The 27,305-nt window shown below is 34.8% G+C and overlaps 1 protein-coding gene across 10 annotated transcripts in view; it reads right to left on the bottom strand.

The window, feature by feature from the left end:
* Osbpl8 (oxysterol binding protein like 8) overlaps nt 1–27,305 on the bottom strand; it is a 131,829-nt gene that overhangs the window by 21,521 nt on the left and 83,003 nt on the right. For all 10 annotated transcript variants that reach the window (XM_048359190.1, XM_048359204.1, XM_048359206.1 and 7 more), the window contains 10 exons: nt 21,322–21,392; nt 16,598–16,675; nt 14,488–14,589; nt 11,128–11,331; nt 9,050–9,134; nt 6,668–6,839; nt 5,483–5,720; nt 4,695–4,879; nt 2,327–2,408; nt 1,960–2,058 (listed from right to left, as the gene is read on the bottom strand). In XM_048359190.1, the coding sequence (XP_048215147.1) occupies nt 1,960–2,058; nt 2,327–2,408; nt 4,695–4,879; nt 5,483–5,720; nt 6,668–6,839; nt 9,050–9,134; nt 11,128–11,331; nt 14,488–14,589; nt 16,598–16,675; nt 21,322–21,392 (1,316 nt within the window). The remainder of the gene's footprint in view (nt 1–1,959; nt 2,059–2,326; nt 2,409–4,694; nt 4,880–5,482; nt 5,721–6,667; nt 6,840–9,049; nt 9,135–11,127; nt 11,332–14,487; nt 14,590–16,597; nt 16,676–21,321; nt 21,393–27,305) is intronic.

The raw sequence follows: 27,305 nt of genomic DNA, 5'->3' as shown, positions 1-27,305 counted from the left end.
GAACCAAAGATAGTTTATGCAGAAATGATACTATATCTTTTATTACTTTACACTATAGCTTCCAACTTGGGGGGGGTGGTCCTTGGTTATTTGCTACCCCTCACCCCTAGCCCCCTAAGCTCAAAGAAGCCAGTCTTGATTTCGTGAAAAAAAAAATCCTACAGAAGGCTCATGTATTGAGGAAGTGAATTATCTTTTGTAACAGCATGGGAGAAGCTTGAAGGCCAACTTTCCAGCTACTCAAGTCTGCAAATAATTGCACTAACTTCATTAGACCCTGACCCAGAATCACTTAGGTAGCATCCAGATTCCTGAGCCTGATCATATGAGATAATATGGCTTTAACTCAATTTTTGCAATAATCCACTACATAGCAGTATATAACTAATATATCTTAGTTATTCATCATATTAGGCTTAGTGAACATAACATACTTTGTGAGATGGTATTTTAATAACTCAATGCTTACATCTTAGGTTTCTTTCAAAGCTAACTGTATTAGCTTTTTTCCCTTAAACTCATCAATTTTGTGAAGAATTACAGAGATAGAAAATGTCTTAAAAATTGAATAGTTCAGTTTCAACTTGAATAGTATAATACAATCTCCAGGATAAGAAGATTTTTAAAGGTCAGAATTAGTGAAATGAAGTCATTTGTTATTGAGAAAGAATACCGCATTCCCTAGGTTTACATAGACAAGAGAGAAAATGGAGAATTATGAAAACAGATGTACATAAATATAACTTAATGAAAGTTTAGAAATTAAGTAATATTTTCTGACTGCCTACTATGTGTACAACAAAAAAAAAGAAATAGCTTTGAGGAGTAGAAGGATACAACGTTATCTTTCCCTGAACTAGAGAAATAAACATCTTGTTATAAAGTAAATAAAACAATTGTTAAAACAATAACTTAAGAATGGGTAATCACAAAAATAATACTGATGTTTTACAAGGGAAGTCACTGGGTGCTGCAGTTATTTGGATGATAAAGAACAAGGAGTTAGGCCTTGTTTAGATAAAGAATGAAAAATATTGGATGGAAAAATAAATATTAAAATAATGAAGAAATAGGGGCTGGGGATATGGCCTAGTGGCAAGAGCGCTTGCCTCGTATACATGAGGCCCTGGGTTCAATTCCTCAGCACCACATATACAGAAAGTGACCAGAAGTGGCGCTGTGGCTCAAGTGGCAGAGTGTTAGCCTTGAGCAAAAAGAAGCCAGGGACAGTGCTCAGGCCCTGAGTCCAAGCCCCAGGACTGGACAAAAAAAAAGAAGAAATAGAGCTGGGCACCGGTGGCTCATGCTGTAATCTTCGCTATTCAGGAGGCTAAGATCTGAGAACTTCAATTTGAAGCCAGCCTGAGCAAGAAAGCCCAAGAAACTCTCGTCTCCAATGAACCAGCAAAAAGCCAGACATAGAGCTGTGGATCAAATGGTAAAGAGACAGCCTCAACAAAAAAGTCCAGTGTGAGTACCAAGCCCTCAGTTCAAATTCCAATACAGGTACAAAAACATGAGGCAAGGGAGTGTAAGATGAGGTTACCTATTTGTGAATGCATAGGTATGGCTAACTACAAAATATTTTTATTGAAGATCAGTTTGGAAGAAAACTGGGAGACTTTGAATGTTAGAGAAATTGGTGTACATCTGACTTGGAGGTTGAAGAAATACTGGGAATTTTGAGAATGATCATAAATAAACATAAATGAAAAAGGGTGGATGAGGAGGTAGGGAGGAGAAATAAAGATTTTTATTAAGGAAATTCATGAATGCAAGAGTAATTCTTAGCAGAATGGTATGTCGTAGTATTTAGTACTAAAAGGCTATAATGCCCAACAAAAACATTCACTAGTCGAAAGGCTAAAGCAATAGTGAATTTACTGAGTCAACATTTTCGTAAAAATATCTCAGCAACTTCCAAATTTGTTTTGTTTTTGTAGCATGCATTTCTAATACCTGTTCAGCAATATAAAACGTTTTGCTGCTTGTTCTTGGATGAATCCATAAACAACGGAAAGTCTCACCAAGTATAGGATTATAAGGTTTCTTTAGTCCCTAAATTTAAAAAAAAAAAATAAGAGGGTTCAAATTATAAAAACAGAACAATCAAAAGTTTAGATAAGCCAGCACAAATTTAACTGTATAATCTAATAAAGATATCTTTATAAAATTTTGAACTAAATAAAATTTACATGAAAAATTTGACTTCAATCAAAATGCACGTCTAAATAATCAAGCATTTTGTAATTTTGCTAGTAATTGTAAGTAAATACACACAAATATGAAGAACTTATAAAAAGTTAAAGAAAAATATAAGCATTACCTTTGGCTTTTTATAGAATCCTGACAAATACCACTTTACTACTTTCTTTAAACGGAAGTAAGGATTTTCCTCAAGAGCAGCCCTAAAAATACAAAATAATAACCCAAAGTATTTATAGGTACATTTTTCAACATTTAAAAACATTAACTCAATATACTATGACTGGAAAATATAACTTGTAACAGATGGTAGGTCAAAAATCAAAGCAATATGAAGACTATGTCTTCAGTACATATATCTTCAAATGAATTATATACAGTAGTATGAAATACTGTCTATCTTTCTACATTGTTTCTATTTGTCTTCTAAAGGAAAGTTTGGCTAAAGGGTCTTTTAAAAGTTTTTGTTCGCATAAATGAGCAAATAGAAAACACCTTGTTTTACTTAAGAAGGGGGTGGGAGTAACAAATACTATTTACTCTTCTGTACCCCATTTTTTTGTTTTTTACCAGAGGGCCTTCTACATGAGTTCTATCTCAATGTACCGTGCATTATTTAACCAGCCAACTATGGCTGGACATTTAAGCTAAATCTGTTTCACCACTACAAACTCGAGGGAACAATCTTGATTTTGTCATTTAGGATATGTGGGAGCTACATAATCAGGATTCCTGGATCAAAGGCTTAATGTATTTATAATTTGGCAAATATACAAGATTCTCTTCAAAAGTACTGTGCTAGTTTGTATGAGTCCTGAGGATGAGCCTTGGCAAGAGTGTATGTTGGTAGAAAAATGCAACTTTATTTTGACTCCTCCTCTCTCCCTGCTCTCTTCCTTCCTGCTTCCCCGGCTTTCCCTCTCTCTGATTCTCTTCCTTTTTAGACAGGATCTGCTATACTTCCCAGGTTGGCCATGAACTTGTGATTCTCCTGTTTCATTTCCAAATTCTCAGATTACAAAGGTGCTCTTCCATTGCTGGTAAAGTACAACCTTTTCATTCATGACAATAGGTATCTCTTAAGAAGACTAATATGATTAACAGCAACTTGCTTATAGTTTGAGAAGAATTAAGTTCTAGGTAGAAAGGATAAAAAATATAGAAGATAGAAGAACTAGTATATAAAAGCTTTTGAGTTTTTTTTGTCATTATGGTGTATGAACACCACTATTGTTGCTTTAGTCTGAATCTAAATTTTCTTATTTTGAAGAAGGCTTACATGTTTATGAGCAATTTCTATTTCTTCATTTTTTAAATGCTTGGTCATTTCTTCCCGCCTTCTCTACAGGTTGAATATTTTCATTAAATGTTTTTTTAATTTTTATTGTCAAGGTGATGTACAGAGGGGTTATAGTTACATATATGTAAGGTAGTGAGTCCATTTCTTGTCAAACTTGTTACCTCCTCCCTCATTTTTCTCCCTCCTTCCCAATTCTTCCCCATCCCGTTGTACAATTATTTTTTTTAACCACATATTGTCTTGTAAGTATTGCTGCTGCATTGGTTTGCCTTTTACTCTTTGTCCCAACATTTTGATGTTGCCCTTCCCTTCCCTAATTAAGACAAACACATATACAATACCCAGGGCACCAAAATCAAATACAGTGGATAACAGGGGCTAAAGCATAGGGAAGATTAAAAAAAAATAAATTCACATAGTATATTAACAAGAACAACAATGATAAACTACTTGTTTTTTCATTAAATTTCTAAGAAATTGTTTTATTTTAGAGAGGTTAACAATATCTATAACTTAAATTGTAAAAATTTCCCACAATTTAATTATCGTTTGATTCCAGTTAGGATTTGTTTTTCTGCTCTATTCACTGATGTAATTAATAAAAAGAATCAAATACTGATACAGATTCTAAAAGTCAAGTCATAAGGCCAGAACTCAGTATGATAGAAAACAAGGCCTTCAAACACTACAACTTGCTGGAATGAATTCAGCAGGAGACATGTGGAAAGGTGTGCAAAGTTTATGATTTTCCAAAAATCATTTGGAAGAGAAATGAACATTTCTTCCCCTGCCTTATTCAGATGAAAAGCAAAGATGACAAAAAAAGATTCATGTCAACAGCCAGCAACTGGAAGGTCATTTGGTTGTGACAAGTTGCACAGGTCTCATAAGCATATAGATAGACAAGCAAAAGCCCAAGAATGGGATCTGCAGAAGGGCTTTGTTTCAGAAGAACAATACCAATTCCATGTCATTGTGTTAGTTTAGTGAGCAGGTCTAGGAGCCAATGATTGCAAGGAAATTTTAAGTATAGTTGTAAGGTATACTACAGAAGTGAGAGATAAGTCTCCTTACACAACATGATTACGGAAAGGTATAATGATCAGAAGTAGTATTCTTGAGAATCTAAAAATTTGAATTGAGAATCTAAAATTGTATCTTCTATTTTAGGGAATAAGAATATACTTACTCAGACAGGAAATCTGCATGATAGTAGTAATCTGAAAGTTTATCCAGGAAAGAACGAGGTTCCAAAATAAATGTAGGCAGAACCACCCTGGAGAGGTCCATGCCAGGGCGAACTTGTTTTAACAATGTCCAGATAAGGCTTTTATTTTCCTCAGACACAGTTTCTGTTTGAGAAGCTTCACCTGCCTTTAGCAATTAACAAAACACATTGAAATATATTCATTTCAGACATACAGATACACAGGCAATTGAAAGCATGAATTCTCTCCAGTACTACTTCAATCATCCTTGAAATGTGCACATAACCCTCTAGATAATAAACTCTATAGCTATAGAACTTAGGTAGAAGGGGAGCAACAAGAGATACCAAAGTGAGTAATATTCATAAAAAACCCACTACAAAAACACTGTATCCTATTATTTCACACTACATCTACTTTTATGCCTTGGTAACAACACAAAAGTTACAATCTCAAGTTTCCTTGCAATTTACTTTGTACTCAGCAAAGACTGAGCAGCAACATTTGCATCCAACAACATTGAACAGTCCAATATTTCAAAACTTAAACTTGAAGGAAATGCAAACTTTAAATTTAATAGTCTAGACTGTTATTTGTGAGAGCATATGTGTTTAGTTGTTTACAAATCCTGATTTATCTTATATACATGCACCTTTTGAAGTAAGCATATTATGTAAGTATTCAAGAAGATAAAAACAAGCAGATATCTATAATCTGATTATCCAATTTTCAGGAATCAGAAAGCCAGAATCTGAAAATAGACTTATACCTCTCCAAGTTCTTCATGGCTCTGTTCAGTGTAGGTGGTCTCCTTCAAAGGCTCAACAGGCTCAGGCTCAATATATGAGTCATCTTGTCTTTCTGATGTATCTGTGTCACTTTCTTCACTTTTTCCCAGTACCTCATTGTCTGATTCATCATGCTCCTGATCATTTTCTTTATCAGATTTATCAGAATACATATCTTGGTCCTTAAAATGCTGTCGATCAATTTCACTATCATTTAACCTTAAGAGAATAAGATGTTATGAATATTAATGCATTGTTCTAGAAGGGTTTATGTAGTTTAACTCATTTAATTCCCAAGATTACTCTATGAGATAGATAAAATTATTATTTCATAGATTAGTAAATAAAGGCATGTTACATAAAAACCTTGGGAGATATTAAGAAATGTATCTAAGCTCCTTGACCCTGACTTATTTTTATTTATTTTTTCTTATTTATTGTCAAAGTGATGTATAGAGAGGTTACAGTTTCATACGTTAGGCATTGGATACATTTCTGACCCTGACTTTTGGATTAAAATCTCAAAACAAATTTTGGACTATTCCTCATTAGACTTTTCCCCTTAGCTTTACAAACATTACTGCTTGAAACAAAAATCAGTCTTACTTGTGGTCAAGAAAAAATAGGCAGGGCACCAGTGGCTCACACCTGTAATCCTAGCTATGCAGGAGGCTGAGATATGAGGATCATAGTTTGAAGCCAGCCTTGGCAGGAAAATCCATAAGAATTATATCTCTTATTAACCACAGAAAAAGCTGGGAGTGGTGCTATGGCTAAAGTGGTAGAGTACTAGCGCTGAGCAAAAAGAGCTCAAAGACAATGTGTAGGCCCAGAGTTCAAGCCCCAAGACTGACAATCAATCAATCACATGCCTGTAATTTAAATACAAGATACTGACTGAGGCAGGAGAAGTGTGAATTCAGAGCTAGCCTAGGCTGTATGGTGAGACCCTGTCTCAAGGAAATACACGTTTGAATAGAATAAAAAAATAAGTTCTTGTACCTGATCATACCAGACCAACAAAATTTGAAGAGTTTAGGTCATGTAATGGGGAGATAGGCAAATTTTAATCTTATGTGCATTAGTAAAATATGAGAACTGACATCTACCCTAGTGAACAACATGGTCTCTGAAATCATCACCAAATTAGTAGAGTATCTACTTACTGGAAGTTGTCACCACTATGGAGATTATTAGCACGTAATAAGCCATACAAAGTCACATGTGTGTTATCAGATGAAATGCTCAAGTCATGCTCCTTTCCTTCCCTGATCATTGTACGTTTAAGAAGACTAGAACATTTTAAAGCCAATTCCAAAGCATCCATCCAGCACCTGCCTAGAAAAACACATAGTACATACAAGAAAATCTATGAAACTATCATTAATTTTAATTTATTAAAATTATTAAATTTATTATTACTTCCTTGAAAAACCTGCAGTGGAAAAGTTAATTTGAATACAGTTGTGCTAGTGTTTATTAATACTCAGTTACAAATGCTTTTCATATACTAGGCATTTAAATACCACAGATAAATGAATAATAACACAGATTAGCAAGTATACATAATATAAAATAAGTTAGTGCTATTTTCCAAACTTTAAACAGTGACATTCAGTATATTTTGAAGGTTAACAAGCAAAATGTATAATTATGCTTCTACTATATCTGGACAAGAGATCTATACCCAGGCTTAGCACACATTCTACTTATGCATGTATGAATGATTTTTACCATGAATTAATAATGAATTTTACTGTGATATCTTCATACTTGCATTTAACATATTTTGATCATATCAACCTCTCCCCTATTCCTTCCCCACTAACATTGCTTGCCCTGGTTCTCTTCCACTTCTCTAACAACTATTTTCATCCATTCTCTGCATCTTACATATGAGAGAAAAAGAGGTGATACTTGTCCCTGAGTCTCAATTATTTCACTTAACGTGAAAAGACTTAAGACAAGAAAGTGCTTGTATAATGCCATCACTCATTGCCATATTTGTGATATTCAAACTCGACTCCATTAGCAGAAATAATGCTCATCTCTTAGGTCTCAAATGCTCTTAAAATCCATATATATTTGTTTAAAGATCTAATGGAAGTGCCAGCCATATAAGACATTTTCACAGTGAACACTCATGACTATATTCCATGACAGACTCGGAGTGAGCACCAGTGGGAAGGAGAGGACTAATTAAGGGAGTAAATGGGGATGATATAACCCATATAGTTTATTTGTATATATGAAAACAGAACAATGAAACTGCTGACATTTTTTTATGCAGTGGGAAGGGGATTGGGAAGAAGGACAGAGTAAGGAGGTTTGATCAGGATACATTGTACATATAGGAAAATGTCACAAAATAATTCCCCTTATACAACTAATGTATACCAATTTTTAAAAATCTGCTAGTAAATGAAAGTCAACTTTAAAAGGTTATTAGAATCCCTACATCAAGCTAATCTAAACTATGAAACTTGAAAGTAAAGAAAAAAATCTATTATCAATTATTAAAGTTTTAAAGTAATTTTGCCTTCATATAAATAAGTTTTTCTTTCTCCATATTTGCCTCATAATTTAGGTATCAAGTTGATGAGTGAGTGTGAAATAAAGGATTTTGTACTTTAATGTTCAAATACAAATGTAAAATAAAAGCAAAAATAGCATATTCATATCTCACAAATGTTAACTTTTAATCATAAAATAGAGTTAAATCTATATAAATTGATAAAATTTAATGAGCTATTATAAAGAACACTAAGAAGTTAAAAAAAGTATCCATATGTCAACAGAGGACAAAGAGGAAAACCGAGTTATTAACATAATGCTCAATTATTATGAATTATTAATTCCTGTCATATTTGTCTACCAAATTAATGTGTGTAGTATTTTAAGCAGTTTATTTTTAAAAAATTATCTTTAAGTGCTTTCACGAAGAGATTTCAATTCAACATATCAATTTATGAGTATAGACAGCTTGATCAATGTCACCCCTTCCATCATTCTCCCCAGGGTCTCATCTATCTCGGAACAGACCTCACCTATTCCCCCAAGTTATATAGTTCCTTTCCCATATATGTGCATTGAATATTATGACTATTTGCCCACCATTCCTCCTCTCTATTGTCTTCCTCCTCCTCCTCAGACTAACATGTTTCTGCTTCCTCATACTCATTTTCTTAAACTGTTAGCTAATTGTTCAAAGGAGTTATACTATTAGAATCTACCCAGTTTATGATTACAATGTTTCTGCTCCAAGTGTGATCCTAAGAAGAGAACTACTTTAGGCACTGGTAGCTCATATCTGTAATCCTAGCTACCAAAGGAGACTGAGATCTAGAAGACAGTGGTTAGTAGCCATACTGGGTAGAAAAATCCCAAGATCATCTCCCAAATAACTAGCAAAAAGCCAGGCTCAAGGTGTGGCTCAAGTGGTAGAGTGTCAGCTGAGCAAGCACATTAAAACATAAGAGAAAAGAATTCCTTCAACGATAACACTAAAACAATCAAAATTTTAAAAAACCCATTCAACAGGTATTTACCATCTGACTCTGAAGTAGCTCGGATGATCAAATAACTGCTAGGTAGGGGCTGAGTTATGGATCCAACTGCTTCACCTTTAGGACCCTTAAAAACAAAATAAATGGTACAGAGTAAGTATCATGAGATCCCAATATTTTATTGCCACTATTACCTAGATCAGACAATGGATCATACCAGGCATGGATTGTAATGGAAAAGCAACAAACTCTAAATCATTCTTGAGAATGAAAATATTAAGTAAAAAGCTCTTTTTCAACAAATATAGCTCCTTAACAGAAACTTGAAGAAGAATTCAATTTTGAACAAGAATTAATTTTTGACTGGGCCTAGGAAAAAGGAAATCTCTATTTTATAACTTTATAAATCTCTATTTTATGATATATTTGTTTTTAAAGAACTAGTATAAAACTATTTTTTTCTAAAAAAAAAAAAAGCAAAATGAAAGGATTTTTTTTGAGGGCTAGAGATGTTTTTAAAATAGTTAACACAAACATGGAATCCCCAAGTCTTATCTTAGGCAGATACAGTTCTTATGTGGAAAGAAAGCTAAGCATTAATTTTGATGCATAAGCAGAATTTTAAAAGTTGTTCTACAAAGGTTAAGGTTTTCAGGTTAACGAATGAAATGAGGAACTGGGTGTGACTGAAGTAGTGCCTGCTTTAGCAAGCAAAAAGCCCTGCATACCAGTACCACTACTATAGAAATAAAGTAGACTCTAGTAAGTATAAATGTAAGGTGCTAAATATGAAGATTCTAAATAAAAAAGTAAGAGGGAAAATCAGTAAGGGTTAAAAAATACCATAGTACCCTATGCATTTTCACATAGCTTTATAATGCATGGGCCAGTTCCTAGAACAGTATAGGAAAGAACACAAAACCAAACATCTTAGATTTTCCTGACTCTTTATTGGAAAAATTACTAAAGAAATCTCTTTGGTCATCAGTGCTATCTGTAATTGGAAGGAAATCATATCCTCCTTAGAGTTATAAAGGCTAACCAATTTCATATAAAATACCAAGAGTCTATGGATTGAATTCTTTTTCCTGTAGAAGGTACCTAATCCCAGTATACAAATTATGTATTCCTAACTCTACTCCTATAATGGCTCTATATTACTGAAAAAGACACAAAGTTCAGCTATTTTCCTAAATACATGAACACTGCTTTAAGCCAAGGCTACTTTTAATTAATCCAAATCTCAATTAGGTAGATTTCCTTAAAAGAAGAGTTCTACGTTTATTCAAGGTTGATCTGACCTGTCTAGACAATAATGCAATGGTCTGTTAATAAAGTATTATAGCTGCATATCTATTGTTTATAAAATTTGAGGATTATTTAATTTTATTAGAGGCATTTCTACTTCCCTGCTTATCTGTTTCATAGTACAGAAGTGACATAGTAATAGCTTTTAACGATAAAGAGCACAAAGCTCCATCGTAAAGAAGGCTACCTCTCTTAAAAGTAAGCAGAACTGCTTCTGCTTCTAGATTTCCCATCACATGTTCACATCATGATAGTAGAGACCACAAAAATAAATGGCAATTTCTGTTCCAGGTGACCTTACTACTCCAATGAAAAGAAAAAAAAAGTTACAAAGAATTAGTAATTACAGATTGAAAAAAAAGTATAAATTGCATCCCCAAGGACCATATATAATCATTTAAGTTAGATGTTGAAAGCAATCAAAGCCTTTTGGCACACTTTTTTTTTTTTTTTTTTTTGGCTCGTCCTGGTCCTTGGACTCAGGGCCTGAGCACTGTCCCTGGCTTCTTTTTGCTCAAGGCTAGCACTCTGCCACTTGAGCCACAGCACCACTTCTGGACATTTTCTGTATATGTGGTGCTGGGGAATTGAACCCAGGGCCTCATGTATACGAGGCAAGCACTCTTGCCACTAGGCCATATCCCCAGCCCCCTCACACATTTCATTTTAAACAAAAAAAAGGGGAGGGAGGAATGATGCCTTTGAAAAAGAAAAAGATTTATAAGTCCTGGGAAAGCACAAAAACTATATAATTTATTTCAGTTCTACTCATAGTCATCTTTACTTCTTACCCGTTAAAATACTTAACATACCTTTACTGCCCAAATAGACTGCTCCAAAGGATGGAAAAGCTTGAAACAAAAACCATCCTTTTTTGATGGTCGTTCAATGATTTCACAGGCATTCAGAAGGACTGTTCCAACCCACTGGCCATTTTTTTGAGTTTTATAGATCAGTAGCACCCCAGGTTTCAACACACACCACAACTTGGTCCAGCTCTTCAGAGTACCACGAATCTACAAAAAAAAAATTAAAAACATAAATATCTTTTCCACTTTATGGTCCATAAGATATAAACTGTATAATGATTAGGATGATGTTCTTAAAGTTTCCATTATATATACATTTCAGAACAAGAGTTATTTAGAGAGCTGCTGAATGGCAAGCATTACAAGTAGACATGAAAATGACATCTCCTGCTTCTAAGAAACTTAAATCTTAGTGGAGGACTAGGGAAATAGTTTCAAAATAGTGTACTACATAGAATAGTCTTCCTAACTTCCTGACCAAGTAAGGAGACATTACAGTATAGTATTGTCTTCATGTTGTAGTGTTGTAATTTTGTTTGAGTAAATAGTTACTCTACTTTTTATAACATTTTCCCCTTACCCACCACATCAACAGTGCTAAAAACTAGAAAGGCACACCAGATTATCTCTAAATATTTGGTAAATGGTAGCAAAGTCTTTAAAGGAACCTCCTCAGGAAAATGACTTTTCATAAAAAGGTTTCTCATCTTAGGATATGTTAGTAAGTCTCTAGCTACTTTGTCACTTTCAACTTCTATAGTCTATTAAAATTATTTCCAGACCATTCAGTGAATTTACAATACTGAAAAGGATGTTTATGTAACAGATGAAATAGAAATAATCCTTACTTTTACTCTGAAATATCTACTATCTAAATAAAGCTAGATTAATTGTGAAATAAACACAAAGATTTCCTAAATCCTTCCCCTGGAATATGATAGAAATTCTAAATTAGAAAAATTTAGGAAGGAATTGTTTGAAACTAGGTAATAAAGAGAAAAATCTTTAATAACTGATATACATAAAACTGGGCACTGGTGGCTCATACCTGTAATCTTAGCTACAGAGGAGGCTGAGATCTGAGAATCGCAGCTCAAAGCAAACCTGGGCAGTAAAGTCCATGAGACTCTTATCTCTAATTAACTGCCACAAAAAGCAGGAAGTGGAGCTGCCACCAAGTGGCAGAACACTAGCCTTCAGCACAAAAAGTTCAGGGACAGCACCCAGTCTCTGAGTTCAAGCCCCAGGACTGGCACACATACATACACAAACATCAAGGTAGTCCCTGAATTCAAGCCTTAGGACTGGCATGTGCGCGCGCGCGCGCGCACACACACACACACACACACAGTATGCATATAATACATAGACATAAAAGAGAAAGCAAGAGAAGCATAGGGAAAATAATTATCCTGAGATTACATTCTGGATTCCAGCAAATTTTAAGAATAAAGATAGGCTTAAAAAGCTAGCCAGAGATGTGTTAGGGATTTAGAGAGGTGAGATCGAAACAAGTGAGATCTAGAGTAAATATATTTCAAATTAGAGCCAAAAAAAATTCATAGGATGTTTTCAGCACAAGACTGAAGGTGGCTCAAACATTACTTTGAATCATCAGGGTAACTGTTATGACTTCAATCTTTGAAGACTCATCTGCTTCATGAACTCTCAAAGCTGTTTGGGGCTGCCAGCTGATGAGTTGTTAGGAAATGAATAGTTACTAAAGACTGATATAATCCACTAAATCAACAACTTGATGGATTTATAAGATGCTAATTTTATTGGGAGGCTACTGGATGTGTGCCCTGGAAAGATATATGTTGTCCTGGCCCTATTAGCTCTTTCTCTCAGCTTCCTGGCCACAAAAGGGCGAACAGCTCTCCTCCATATTTCTGTCATACATAATGTTTCTGTCCTACCAAGAGCCTAAGAGCATTAAGACCAGCTGACTATGGAATGAAGTCTCTGAAACTGTGATCCACAATAAATCTTTCCTTCCTTGTTTTCTCAGCTATTTTCTCATAGTGACATTCCCTCTCCTCCAGAAAAGTTATTAACAAAACAACCATCATCATAATGCGAGAACATATGACAAATCTTATAAGGCTACAAAAGTCTTATCTATCAACACCTCTTTTTATTATTAATTTATGTTTTATGTTAGCATTGAGGCTTGAACTTAGGACGTCTCACTCTCATTTAGCTTTTACTCTCAGTTACTGCTGTACTATTTGAGCCACATTTCCATTTCTGACCTCTTGATGGCTAACTGGAGATGAGAGTCTCTCTCAGATTTTTCTGCCTAAATTGTCTCCAAATCTTGGCTCTCAGAGCTCAGATTCTTAGGTGGATAGTAGGTACTAAAACTTCCTGGCAGTCAGAGGCCTAGAAGTTCACTATTAAAATAAGGACAGTTTAAAGCGTCCCACTAGCTACCCTTCAAATAAGAATAAGGAATAAGATAGAGTGACTAGACAACAGAGAGAAAATATAAACCATCAGAGGCCAGGACAGTAGGAAATGACAACAGAGTATGTTCATCTGATAATTCTTTTTTTTTTTTGCCAGTCCTGGGCCTTGGACTCAGGGCTGAGCACTGTCCCTGGCTTCTTTTTGCTCAAGGCTAGTACTCAGCCACTTGAGCCACAGCACCACTTCTGGCCATTTTCTATATATGTGGTGCTTGGGAATCGAACCCATGGCTTCATGTATGCGAGTCAAGCACTCTTGCCACTAGGCCATATTCCCAGCCCCTCATCTGATAATTCTTACAAGATGATAATTTTAAATTTTTTATCTTTTCCTTCAACAACACCTACATCAAGTCTTCAATAATACTAAATGATAATTTGAGCAAATCAGCAAAATATTCTTTTACAATGAATTGTTAAAGAACATAATATAACACAAACTAAAGTCTTTTAAAAAGAGCTATTATTTATCTGATACTATTATTAAGTAGGAGATATTAAAGTTCCTTCTCTCTATTAAGGTTAGGTCATATGGGCTGGAAATGTGGCTTAGCGGTAGAGTGCTTGCCTAGCATGCACAAAGCCCTGGGTTCCATTCTTCAGCACCACATAAACAGAAAAAGCCAGAAGTGGCGCTGTGACTCAAGGGGTAGAGTGCTAGCTTTGAGCAAAATGAAGCCAGGGACAGTGCCAAGCCCCAGGACTGGCAAAACAAAATAAAACAAAAGATTATATCATAGAATCTCTGAGAAATAATTAATCGTTTCCATGCTGATAAGAAACAATTATTCTAGAAGTTGTTTTAGTCTTGTGAACTTTAGGTACACTCTGGGCTTTCCTATTCTAATGGGTAAACACCTAGCAATCAGAATTTAAGCTTCAACACACTTACCTTCAACCAATCAGCCATAACAATAACTGAAGGATCTGTGATTGTACTAAGCAACTCCTTTGTGGCTCTTTTCTTTTCTTCTCGGTAATTTTTCTTTTGCACCTATTTTACATGAATAGAAAAAAATAAAACTCAGGAAAAAAAGAATACGAAATTCTAAACTTTAGAATTTTTCCATTTTAGAATACTACTATTTCATTGGTTGTTTCATAGCTGGGTAAAATCCTTTGGAAACCTAGGTTATAGTTCTTCTAACTACTATTCAAATTCTCTGCAGCTTTTAAAATGATTTTATCTTTTCTGGAATCATTATCTTTTCAGACTGCTCCTATGCATACCTTTTGTGGTTTTTGTTTTGTTCCATTGTGCTATGTTTTTCAAAGAATTATGGTTGAACTAAGGGCCTCATTCTTGTTCAGTAGGTGTTAAAACACATGAATCACAAACCCTCACCCTCTTTGCTTTTTGTTTTTTCTCAGGTAGAGTCTTACCTGTCCTCTATCCCCAAGCCTGCCTGAAACATAACAGTACTACTTACATTTCACCTGTAGCTGAGATGACAGAATACACCACCATGCTTAGCCTTCTCATTCAGGTAAGGTCTTACTAACTTTTGGTTCAGGCCTTAAACGGTAATCCTCCCAGTCTCTATCTAACTAAGTTAACTAGTAACTAGGTTAAAAGTATGAACCACTAAACCCAGCCTTGTGTCTTTTGGTAAACATCATAGTTTGGTTTTTTTTTTCCCTTTCAACATTTTTGAAAGTTTCTATGCCTACCTTTTTCTTTTAACTGTTCCATAGGACCTCTAGCATGAGTAAAATAATGAAAGCTAATGAGTACATTCTATGAATCTGACATTGTTCTAAGCCCTTAGCTCTTAACCACTAGGTTATTCTGTCTAATGCTGATAGAAATCTACTTGCATTCTAAGGGTTGTTTTTTTTTTATGTTTAAGGGTTTTTGGTTTTGGGTTTTTTTGTTTTATTATTATTATTTTTTTTGGCTAATAATAAGCTCAAAGCCTTATCTAAATTGACTGGAATTTCATAATATGAGTCATACCTCCAGCCCAATTTTTGGAAGACGTCCCTGCCGCCCCCCAGTGGTAGTACTAAAATTTGAACTCAAGGCCTGTACTTCCTTTTCTTTCTTTATTTTTTCTTGGTCCAGCCCAGGATTGGAACTCAACTGCATCCAAATAGAAGAATTGTTCTTTTTCTTGATACTTAAAACCGGTGTGTGTGTGTGTGTGTGTGTGTGGTTGTGTGTGTGTGTGTGTGTTTGCGTGTGCGTGTGTATGATAACAAAACTTTCTACAGAAAAACAGATTAAAGGAAAGGCTATATACAAAATAAAAATGTTATACCCCAGAAAACTTTATATACTTTTTCCTCTTGTAAAATATGCATATTTACTTTGGAATTGCAAATGCAAATAGATACAGTATTGGACATGTATGCAACAAACTCCAGGACCTTAGTTATTCAAGGAGACAGCAAGACCAATACTACATATTTCTTTTTTTTTTTTTTTTTTTGGCCAGTCCTGGGCCTTGGACTCAGGGCCTGAGCACTGTCCCTGGCTTCTTCCCGCTCAAGGCTAGCACTCTGCCACTTGAGCCACAGCGCCGCTTCTGGCCATTTTCTGCATATGTGGTGCTGGGGAATCGAACCTAGGGCCTCGTGTATACGAGGCAGGCACTCTTGCCACTAGGCTATATCCCCAGCCCTACATATTTCTTATCAGAAACACAAAATCCAGTTTTCAGTTTAGAAACTATCTTCAGAGTGTCCCAGAGTGCCACTGTTTCATCAGCCATCCACAACACAGTGATGTGCCTACTCAGCTGTGGTCTATCTGTGAAAATTTGATAACAAACCCTTAGTCCTCATGTGGCCAGTTAAGGCCTGAAAAGCCTGCTTTGGAACAGTCATCAGCAATCTTATCTGTGACCACACAAAAATTAACATTTTCTATTGTGCTTGTCCAACTGGCCTCTGGGTAACTTTTTCTTTTCTAAGGAAAACATACGTATACATGTCTTAAAACATACTTTCAAAAGCACAAAATAAAATGTTTCTTCCCAGAAATAACAACAGACACTAACCTTAAGAGATTCTTTTTTTGTGAGTTTGCTTGAAGTTGAACTCTCTTTTTCTGAGCCATTATAAAGTTTAGATTCAGACTGGAAAAAAAAATCACATAGAAATGAATAGAAGAAAAAAGAATTAAAATCTAAAGTCAGATAGATAATAACTATGAACTTTAAGTTCTTAATTGCTAGTTCTTATTTTAGCCATATACTTAATACCAAGAAATTATAAGAGGCTTAGTCTAAATGGTAGCTTTCAAACACTCAATGGCAAGATCTTCAGACTATCATTAGATCTGATCAAAGATGGAAACATTTAGATATAAATTCCCTCAATTTTAATACCCACAAGGGCATGTACTACGCTTTGTTACCAGTAATAGCCTGTGTATCACCTGATGAAAAAGGAGTCAATAAATATCTGACTACAGAATAAAACAAAAATGAAACTAGGGCTGATTTTTCTCTCATGTCTGCTAAAAATGCCTCTGATATTAGGCCCCAAGCACTATTAGATAAATGAGGCATAAATAGCAACTGGATACATGAGAGAAAACTTATAAATATTTATCACTATAGAACATGGAGATTGAAATAGTTAAACTGCTGCTAAAGTTACTGATTTAAGAACTGGCCTTAAGATATCATATTGCTTATTGACATGAAGCAGTATATAGGGTGATGTCAAAACAATTCTTCTAGCTAACTAGGTCTTTACATTCTCCATGACCCTGGAAAACCCCCAAAATGATATAGGTGCTATTGGAGAAATTTGGTGGCTTACAATTATAATGATGTTCTATTTCTCACAAATTAATAGAAAAATGTATCTCATAACATACTTCTTAGATAGCATTAAATGATGACAACTAACATCATTAGCTTAACAGTTAAATTTGTTAAATTGATGTTTAATATTTTGCAAAGTATTAAACACGATATATGTGCTATCTCATTTAATACTCAAAGCAACACCATGAGCTAGTAATAGTAGCCCCTTTTTACTAATGAGCCAAGTAAGACCTACAGATTAACTATTTTCTATTTTCCAAGTCACATTGCCATCAAATAGAAAAGCCAGTGACTAGGTTCTGTTGTCTTATACACAACTTTCATATACCAAAATCAATAATCCATTTTTGTCAAAATATTATTACTAAACTAAGTTTCCCTTGGTTCATGAAGTTTACTGACCATTATCTTAATGATGAACACAGAACTTACAGTAAAATACTTCTAGACTCTTTGTTAAATGGCCTTGGAATGTGTACTGTATTATTTTCTTCTTCCTCTCCTTTTTCTTATCTCTTTCTCTCTCTCTCTCTCTGTCTCTGTCTCTGTCTCCTCCACCATCCTTCTCTCCCCTCTCTTTAATTGTTGTCACCTAACAGGCTATGTGACTTTAATAAATTATTTAGTCTCTTCGGTCTTACTTTCCTCATTTTACAAGTGTGGCACAGTACTATCAACTCACAAGGCAGCTTTGAGGGTTATGAAGTAACACTTATAAAATGTCCAACTCAATATTGCTGTGTTTCAGGTTTTTCACAATTCACATTGCAAATGCTGTCAAACTCAGATCTTTCAAATAAAGTATGAACATTCTTTTGATTTTCCTTGGAAATGAAAAAATATTATACATAGGAATAGCAACATTAAGTTACTGTGATTACAAAACTATTTTTGGTTGAAAGATTTATAAACACCTCGGTCAGTTTATTTTTTAACTGAAAGGTTGGTGGTTCAAGCTCACCAGTTTATTTTTTTTAGACAAGTAATAAACAAGTTAGCAGACACACATGCAGGCAGGTAGATAGTTGGAGGATCAAATTAAGGGCTCTGTGATCCAGAAACTCCTTATGCTGGTAACAGGATTCCTTTATCTCATTAGACACATTAATTATGCTGGCCATTCCTTTCACGGAAATACAGTAATTAAAAATTAACTCTATTTCATTTTAGATATTTTGATTAACTGTCTATTTTAATATATTTGCTATTATAATAAAAATATCTAGGGAATGGTACAGGTAAAAAATAACAGCATTATATAACAAAACAACGTTTTGGGATAAGGAGGGCATATTCTGTAGTGCTTATTGGTCTAATCATGTTTTAACAAATGACAAGCCAAAGTCCTGTTCTCAAAAATGACAGCACTGATACTGTCAATATTTCAGGAGATTCATATATATACATATATAAATTCATATATAAAAGAATAAAGTTAGGGTTGCTTGATGGCCTCAGTTACATGCATCAATCATGGTAAGAGTAACAAAATTTTGTTTCACCAAAGTTATTTAAGTCCATATGAGTAAGACTCTATAATAATTGTATATATTTGACAACTCTTATGAAAAATAACTAAGTGAATTATAGATACTAAATTATTTAGAAACAAATTAGGTACTGTAGTACTAGCTCTCCTAACCTAACCAAAAAACTAAGATTAAATATAAAAGAGAAGACTGGAAAATTGTGGATATTGAAAAATAACAGCATGGGACGACTTTACTAATATCTAATAGTTACCTTGTTAAGGATTTTATTTACTGAAATTCTTCATTCAGAATACAGAAATATTCTAGTACTATCCAGGTACTCTGTCAGTTCCTTTTATATTATAGTCTGAAAGGCAGATCTGATTTCCTGTGCACAGATGAGGCCACTTGGAGTGTAATTTTACCTTTCAGTTACTTTGACTGTGGACAGTTAATTCTCTAAACTTTATAAAATGAGGCCAATAATGCCAATCTTCTAGCATTGTTACAAGTTAAAACAACACCAAAGTAGGCTCTCAATAATTACCGTTTAATATCATTGCAATTAGCACCCAGAAAGTCATAGGTAATGGGTTAGAATCAAGATTTGAACTCACTGTTCACTGTTCAAAAGCAACATTCCCCAGTAAAACTTCCTAGTTATGCTTATATATGAGCGGCTTATCATACATATACTAGCCCTATAATTATTAAGCATTTAAGTATAAATAGGAAATGAACTTCTAATGTATTTAACTAAAATTTACACATATAACTAGATTCATTTTTACATCATATATTTAGTTCTTTTTTTTTTTCCACTAATGCACTTTTTTTTTTCTTTTGTCAGTCCTGGGGCTTGAACTCAGGGCCTGAACACTGTTCCTGGCTTCTTTTTGCTCAAGGCTAGCACTCTACCACTTAAGCCACAGTGCCACTCTCAGCTTTTATGTTTCTGTGGTGCTGAAGAATTAAACCCAGGGCTATGAAACATGCTAGGCAAGCACTCTACTACGAAGCCACATTCCCAGCCCCATTAATGCACTCTTATGAAGGTATGCGAAGTTCCTTGTAGGTTCCCATTCCCACCTCCATACTCAAAGGCTACCTGTGTATGTATGGGGGGGGGGGGGCGCAAGTACCTAGTTAGTCACAGTATGTAAGTCTTTGTAATTGTTTAGGCTCTGAATAGGAATATTATTACACATAGTCACTGATTTTGGTATTAACTGCTTGCGGGTAAACTTCTTTAAAAATCTTTAATTTCACTGTATTTTTAGCTATGGAAGTCAAGATATAGTATTCTTTCTTCTTTGACTTTGTTTAAAGTATGAACTTGCACTTGGTTGTACTTGCTATGCCTTGTACTTGCTAGGTTGCCACTCACCACTTCAGCTATATGCCCCTCAGCACTGTTGCTTAAAGCATTGTTTTGAATATGGTCTCAAATTTATGTTCAGGGCAGCCTGAAACATGAGCCTCCTATATATGCTTCCCAAATAGCTAGAATGACAGTTGTATATAACCACAGCCAGATTTTATTGATTGAATAGGTATTACATAAGCTTTTACCCTGGACTGGCCTTGAACAAGAATCTTCCCAAGTAGCTAGCATTACAAGCATGAGCCATGGTGCCCAGCTTATTTCTTTCATTTTATTTCCACAAAGTAAATGATTGACAAGACTCAAAATACACTATCACAAAATATAGCAACTTGGCATGGTGAGAATTTCAAGGTGAAGGAAACAGAAAGCCTCAGAAGCATGAAGGCAACTCTCTGACCATATCTTGTGTTTCTCCCCTGAAGTAGGCTATAGAAGAATTCTCTAATGTTTCCCAAAGCAGATGCTCTCCCTATCTTTGGAAGAAAAGATGTGATGACACATGTGATTCTTCACCAAGAAGAATCTCAAAAATGAGCCTAATTTTATTAATCATTACCCTGTTTGTCTAGCTCTATCTATCTATCTATCTATCTATCTATCTATCTATCTATCTCTCTATCTGTCTGTCTGTCTGTCTGTCTGTCTATCTATTTCTGGGATTGAACTCAGGGCTTCACATTTAACTTTTTCACTCAAGGTAGGTGCTCTACCATTTGAGCCACACCTCCACTTCTGGCTTTTGTTCTGATTAACTGAAGATAAAGGTTTCATGGACTTGTCTTCCCCAGGCTGGCTTTAAACCATGATTCTCAGATCTCAGCCTCCTGAGTAGCTAGTATTACAGGCATGAACCACCAGCATCCAGCTCTTTGTGCATTTTTAAATACTTCTACATCTATCTGCTTGTCAAACTAAAGTATTAAAATCTATATATTGGCATTTATACCAACATCACTATAAAATTTTCTTTTATTATTTTATTATTACTACTAGTTAACACATATAAACATAAATACATTTCAGTTTTACTTCAGTCATCTTACATATTAGAAAGATCTCAAGTTGTGTATTGAGGACAATATGCTTACCTTGCTCTTTGACATAGAAAGTGAAGATTCATCTTTATTTTGAGAGATATCTTCCTTTCCTCTTTCAAAACCTTTGGGAAAAATGATTCATATCTTTGTAATACTACATTAGACCACAGATTGTCATTAACAGTAAGAAGCAAACATATACATGTCATTCAATTTTAAGTGTACCTTGTATTTGATAGTCCATCAGTTCAGGGAGCATAGACTTTACACACAATATTATGATTTACTGACCTCCAAATGATTGTCTCAGTATACTTTTTTAAAACTGATTAAGATTCAGAAAGACAACAAAGTCTTTCCATGAAACCACCAACATTGAGCTAAATTCTTCTTTTCTGTGCTATGAGAATGCCCTCATAGCTTTTATTATAATGAATTGATTACTAACAAGGAATCCTAGCACATAGAACCAACCTGGTATATTTTTCACACTTCTTGTCAAACTGAAATACATTCCAAAATAAGTGATAAAAGAAAAAGAAAGTTAGAAAAAATAAATCTGGACTAAGAAATAGGCATATGCCTATAGTCCCAGCTATGATGCAAGCAACACTTGAATCTAGGAGTTTGAAGCTAGCCTGGTAATATAGTACTACTCCAGATAGATAGATAGATAGATAGATAGATAGATAGATAGATAGAGACAGACAGACAGACAGACAGACAATAGGTAGGTAGATGATAGATAGACTGATCAATCAACAGATAGATAGATATCGTAAGATCAGTTCAGGATGCATATACGATACGGTATAATAGGTTTCACACAGTATACATTCAATTACTGTGACCTTTACTAGCATTATCTGTTACTAAACAAATTCTGGGAATATGGCCTAGTAGCAAGAGTGCTTGCCTCCCACACATGAAGCCCTGGGTTCAATTCCCCCAAGCACCACATATACAGAAAATGCCAGAAGTGGCGCTGTGGCTCAAGTGGCAGAGTGCTGGCCTTGAGCAAAAAAAGAAGCCAGGGACAGTGCTCAGGCCCTGAGTCCAAGAGCCAGGACTGGCCAAAATAAATGAATAAATAAATTCATTAATTAAAAAAAAGATTTCTAAAAGGGTGAATCTAAAATACATGAGCACTATCACTAAGAAAAAGTCTCACCAAGCTTGCCTTTAGTATTTTGGGGTAGTAAATTCTTTTTCAACTATCCTCTTGACTCTCACAAATGAGACAGAAGCTACATTCCTATCAAGATTACTAAAATTAAAAGGACTAAAAGCATCCAATGTGAATATGAAATAAGTAGATAGGAAGACAAAGAGGCACAATCATTTTGGAAACCTGTTTAACATTATCTACAATTGAAATTTTAACTGGAATTCTAATCTAGATATACCAACAGAAAGGAGAGTGAACACAAAGGTGTGTAAAGTTTTATTCATACTAGCCAAAATCGGGAATTAATTAAAATGGCTATTAACCATACAACAAATGAATACAAAACAGTATGTTTATACAATAAATGTTACACAGCAATGATAGAGGAAAATAATAGACATAATAATATTGAATTAGCGAAATCACTTGTCCCTACAAAATATAAAGGGAAAATAGAAAGAGAATGAAGTAGAAGAAGAGATGGAAGACAGGAACTAAACATATTACTTCATTTAAAATGCAGCAAATAAATGAGTTGGGCAATGATAACTCATGCCTGTAATCCTAGCTACTCAGGAGGTTGAGATCTAAGGTCACAGGTTCAAAGTCAGCCTGGGAAGGAAAATGTATGAGATGCCTATATCCAATTAAATTCCAGAAAACTGGAATTGGAGCTGTGGCTCAAAGTGTAGAGTGCTAGCCTTGACCAAACAGAGCTCAGGGACAGTGCCCAGATGACTGACAAAAAAATAAAAAATAAAATAAAATATACAAAAATAGTAAAATGTAAAGAATGAAGAAAAAGTGGTTTAGATTTGTTGTAGGGGGTATTAACTGGTAAGGCCATGAGAGGGCTTTATGGGGATCTGGAAAACAATTATATATAACACGTGTGTTAGGCACCAATAAAATATTTAAAAATATACCCTTCTCTAGTTTGGCCAGTTTATTAGACTTGTGCTTTCACAATTTTTCTAATTTAGTTTATATCCTCTTAACTCATTCTGCATGTAGCTAATTCTGATTCATTTATTAAATGGTGAATATTATAACACCATAGGATGGAAGCAACTAATAGCCATCTATGAGAATCCATGTAAAATACTAGATGCTTCACTGTTCTTTTTCTGATTTTTGACATGACAGATTACAAAATACTAACCATATGATTTAGTTTTTAAAAAACAAACCCTGAGGCTCAGAGAAATTGAGCTAAGTATTATCAACAAATGACAGTATCAGAGCTAATTTAACTGAAGCCTAACATAAATTTACGCCGTTTTTACAAGACCATCATACCTCTCAATACTCAGCCAAACCTCCCGTTTTGCCTCACTTTTACTGTGTACAGACAGCCTTTCCTTGCTCTGTAACACAATATACTTAACATACATTTGTACTACCATATTTACATGTTCATGTTCCACATTTGTGAAAAAAGGCTAAGGCATTGTTTATATTTTCAAATTAATTTTCTATAAATTCACAACACTTCTTTCTCATGTTAACAGTGTTTAAGTTGTAACTCCAGTAAACCACAAAATTTTCTAATGTTAATAAAGCTAATACTGTATTCTTAGGCTTTTATTTAAATTTGTCATAATATATTCTTAATAAAAAGGTACTTATAGGGGCTGGGAATATGGCCTAGTGGTAGAGTGCTTGACTCGCATATATGAAGCCCTGGGTTCAATTCCTCAGTACCACATATATAGAAAAAGCCAGAAGTGGTGTTGTGGCTCAAGAATGCTATTGAGCAAAAAGAAGCCAGGGACAGTGCTCAGGCCCTCAGTCCAAGCCCCGGGACTGGCAAAAGAAAAAAAAAGTATTTATAGTATGATTAAAAAATGAGACAATGTCTTTCAAATGTATTTCCCATCAAAAGTATAATACTAGTGCTCGTCTACCTCCCCTCCCACCATTTTCTGAAGACAGTTTTACAAGGTTGGAATTATTTCTTCATTAAACATTCAGCAAAATTCATTGATGATATGCACCTGGATCTGGAGATTCCTAGTTTAATTGCATTTTCTTTTTTTTGCTCTTTTTATTATATATATATTTTTTATTATCAAACTGAATTGCAGAGAGGTTACAGTTTCATACATTAGGCATTGGATACATTTCTTGTACTGTTTGTTACCTCGTCCCTCATTCCCCCCTCCCCCCTGCATTTTCTTTTTTTAGTGGTACTGGGGATTGAAGTCTTGGCCTCAAACTTGCAAGACAGGCACACTAGCCACTGAGTCATGCATTCAGCCCCTTTTGCACTGGTTACTTTTGAGGTAAGGTCTTGATTTATATCAAATCAGGTCTGGGCTATGATTTTTTTTTCTTTTCACCCGTCCTGGGGCTTGAACTTAGGGCATGGGCACTGTCCCTGGCTTCTTTTTGCTCAAGGCTAGCACTCTACCACTTGAGCCACAGTGCCAATTCTGCCTTTTTCTATATAGGTGGTGCTGAGGAATTGAACCCAAGGCTTCATGTATAGGAGGCAAGCACTCTACTACTAGGCCATATCCCCAGCCCTACCTTATCAATCTTATCAAAGGACTGTCAATATTGTTAGATTTTTTTTTTTTAAGATTCAGTTCAAGCTTTACTGATTCTCTCTACAGTGTGTATTTTCTATTCCAACTGTCTCTCTTCCATTTCTAAAGTAGAGTTAACTCATATTAAACTTGGATTAAAAAATAAAAGATGCATTTTTGTTCTAATCTTTTTTACTTTTGCAACAGTCACAAGTTCATAATAATTGCAATGAATACTATATAATCATATAGCAATGGTGAAATTTTAGCTTTTAGGGTTTTCAGTTTCTCATTTTCAAATAAATTTTACATTAGATAACCATGATAGGCTTTTCTTTCTCTAGCTAATGCAATGGAATATTATTCCTAAATTAGCATTCTGCCCCTAACTTCTGATTCGACAGGATAAAAGTATTATCATCATTAACAAGATACAATGTTTTAATATTTCAATAACAAACTAGTTTAATCATTGATATTTAGACATAAAAAGTAGACTTCATGTTGCTTCATCATGCTAATACAATATCTACAACTAATATAATATCTACAACTGAATTTAGAATGGGTACATACAAAATAAATACAGGATTGATAACATTAATATTCACTATATTCAACACAGTCAAGAATCAAGAAGTTGTACAGGAAAAAACTCTTAAGAAGACAAAATAAACCCTATTGCACTGTTGGTAGGAATGTATACTATTACAACCACTCTGGACAGCAATATGGAGGTTCCCCCCCAAAAAAAACTAAAGTTAGGTTTTTCCTAAAACCCAGCCATACCACTTCTAGGCATCTACAAAGAACGCCACAAGCAAGGATATAAAGACACCTGCACATCCATGTTCACTGCTGCACTATTCACAATAGCCATGTTATGGAAACAGCCCAGACACCTTACAATAGACGAATGAATCCAGTAAGTATGGTACCTGTACACAATGTAATTTTACACAGACATTAGAAAGAATAATATTATGTCATTTTCAGGGACATGGCTGGATCTAGAACAAATCATGTTCAGTAAGGTAAATAAGCCAAGCTCAGAGAGATAAACAATGCACAGTGCATGTTTTTTTTTCTCATATGCAGAAGCTAGATCTAAAATACAACAGGACAAAATAAATTATACGGTGATCTAGGTATTTATACACAGTGAGACCAAAAGAGGATACTCTTAGAGGAGGAACACAAAGGCAAATACAAATATTTATTGAAATGAATTCCAGGAAATGGAAATAAGAGGTTTTTCCTTTTTTGTCTTGCTTGTTCATATATCTGCCTTGGGGAGGAGGGTAAGGAAATACACAGAAATGGAAGGACAAAGAGTGAACAAATACATCTATGGGACTCTGTAAAAACTGTTGAAACTAAACTATACAAACTGTGAGTGAGGACAGTAGAAAAAACTGGGAAAGGGAGGGAAGGGGTAATACTGTCTAAAAGGAACGTAATCATTGCCCGATTTATGAAATGGTAATCCCTCTGTACATCACCTTTATAATAAAAATTTAGAAAAAAAAGAAGTCAAATATACTAAAATACAAACAGCCTGTTTGGGGGTTATGGCTCAATTGGTAGAGTACGTGGCTAGCAAGCACTAGACCCTGAGTGAAACAATAATCCATTAAGACTAAAGCTTATCTGTTTATCTATGTGCCAGTATTAGGGTTAAACTCAGAGCCTGAGTACAGTTTCAGCTTTTTTGCTCAAGGATGGCACTCTATTACATGAGACACAAATCTACTTATTACTTTAAAAGAAAAGGTTAATTTCTTTGCTCAAAGATTATACCAATTTTTGGATACTATTCTAGAGACTGGTACAATAAGCATAACAAGAAATAATGGTTGAGATTAAAGAAAAAGACATATAATCAGAAACAAACTAAAGAAGCATAGCATCATGTGTTATGATACATGGTCAGGGTTCAGGGTTGTCATGTCTATAATACAACATTGTTAAAGTTAAACCAATACATTTCTTTAGACAGAAATGATGAAGAGAAGCCAAGTACCAGTGTATCAAGCCTGTAATCCTAGCTTCACAGGAGGCTGAGATCTGAGGATTACAATTTAAAGCCAACAGGGGCAGGAATGTCCATGAGACTCTTAACTCCAACTAGGCCCCCCACCCCCCACCCCCCCAAAAAAACCCAGAAGTGAAGCTGCAGCTCAAGTGGTAGAGTACTAGCTTGGAGCAAATGAGCTCAGGGACAGCACCTAAGCTCAGAATTCAAGTCCTGTGACTGGCGCACAAGTGCATACATGTATGCACATGCACACTCACACACACAAACACACACAAAATGATGAAGAGATAAGGATATT

This window comes from Perognathus longimembris, chromosome 1 (assembly GCF_023159225.1).
Source record: "Perognathus longimembris pacificus isolate PPM17 chromosome 1, ASM2315922v1, whole genome shotgun sequence".
NCBI classification, from domain to species: domain Eukaryota; kingdom Metazoa; phylum Chordata; class Mammalia; order Rodentia; family Heteromyidae; genus Perognathus; species Perognathus longimembris.
The sequence above is the reverse complement of the archived record's forward strand: the minus strand, read 5'-3'. Positions and strand labels throughout refer to the sequence as shown.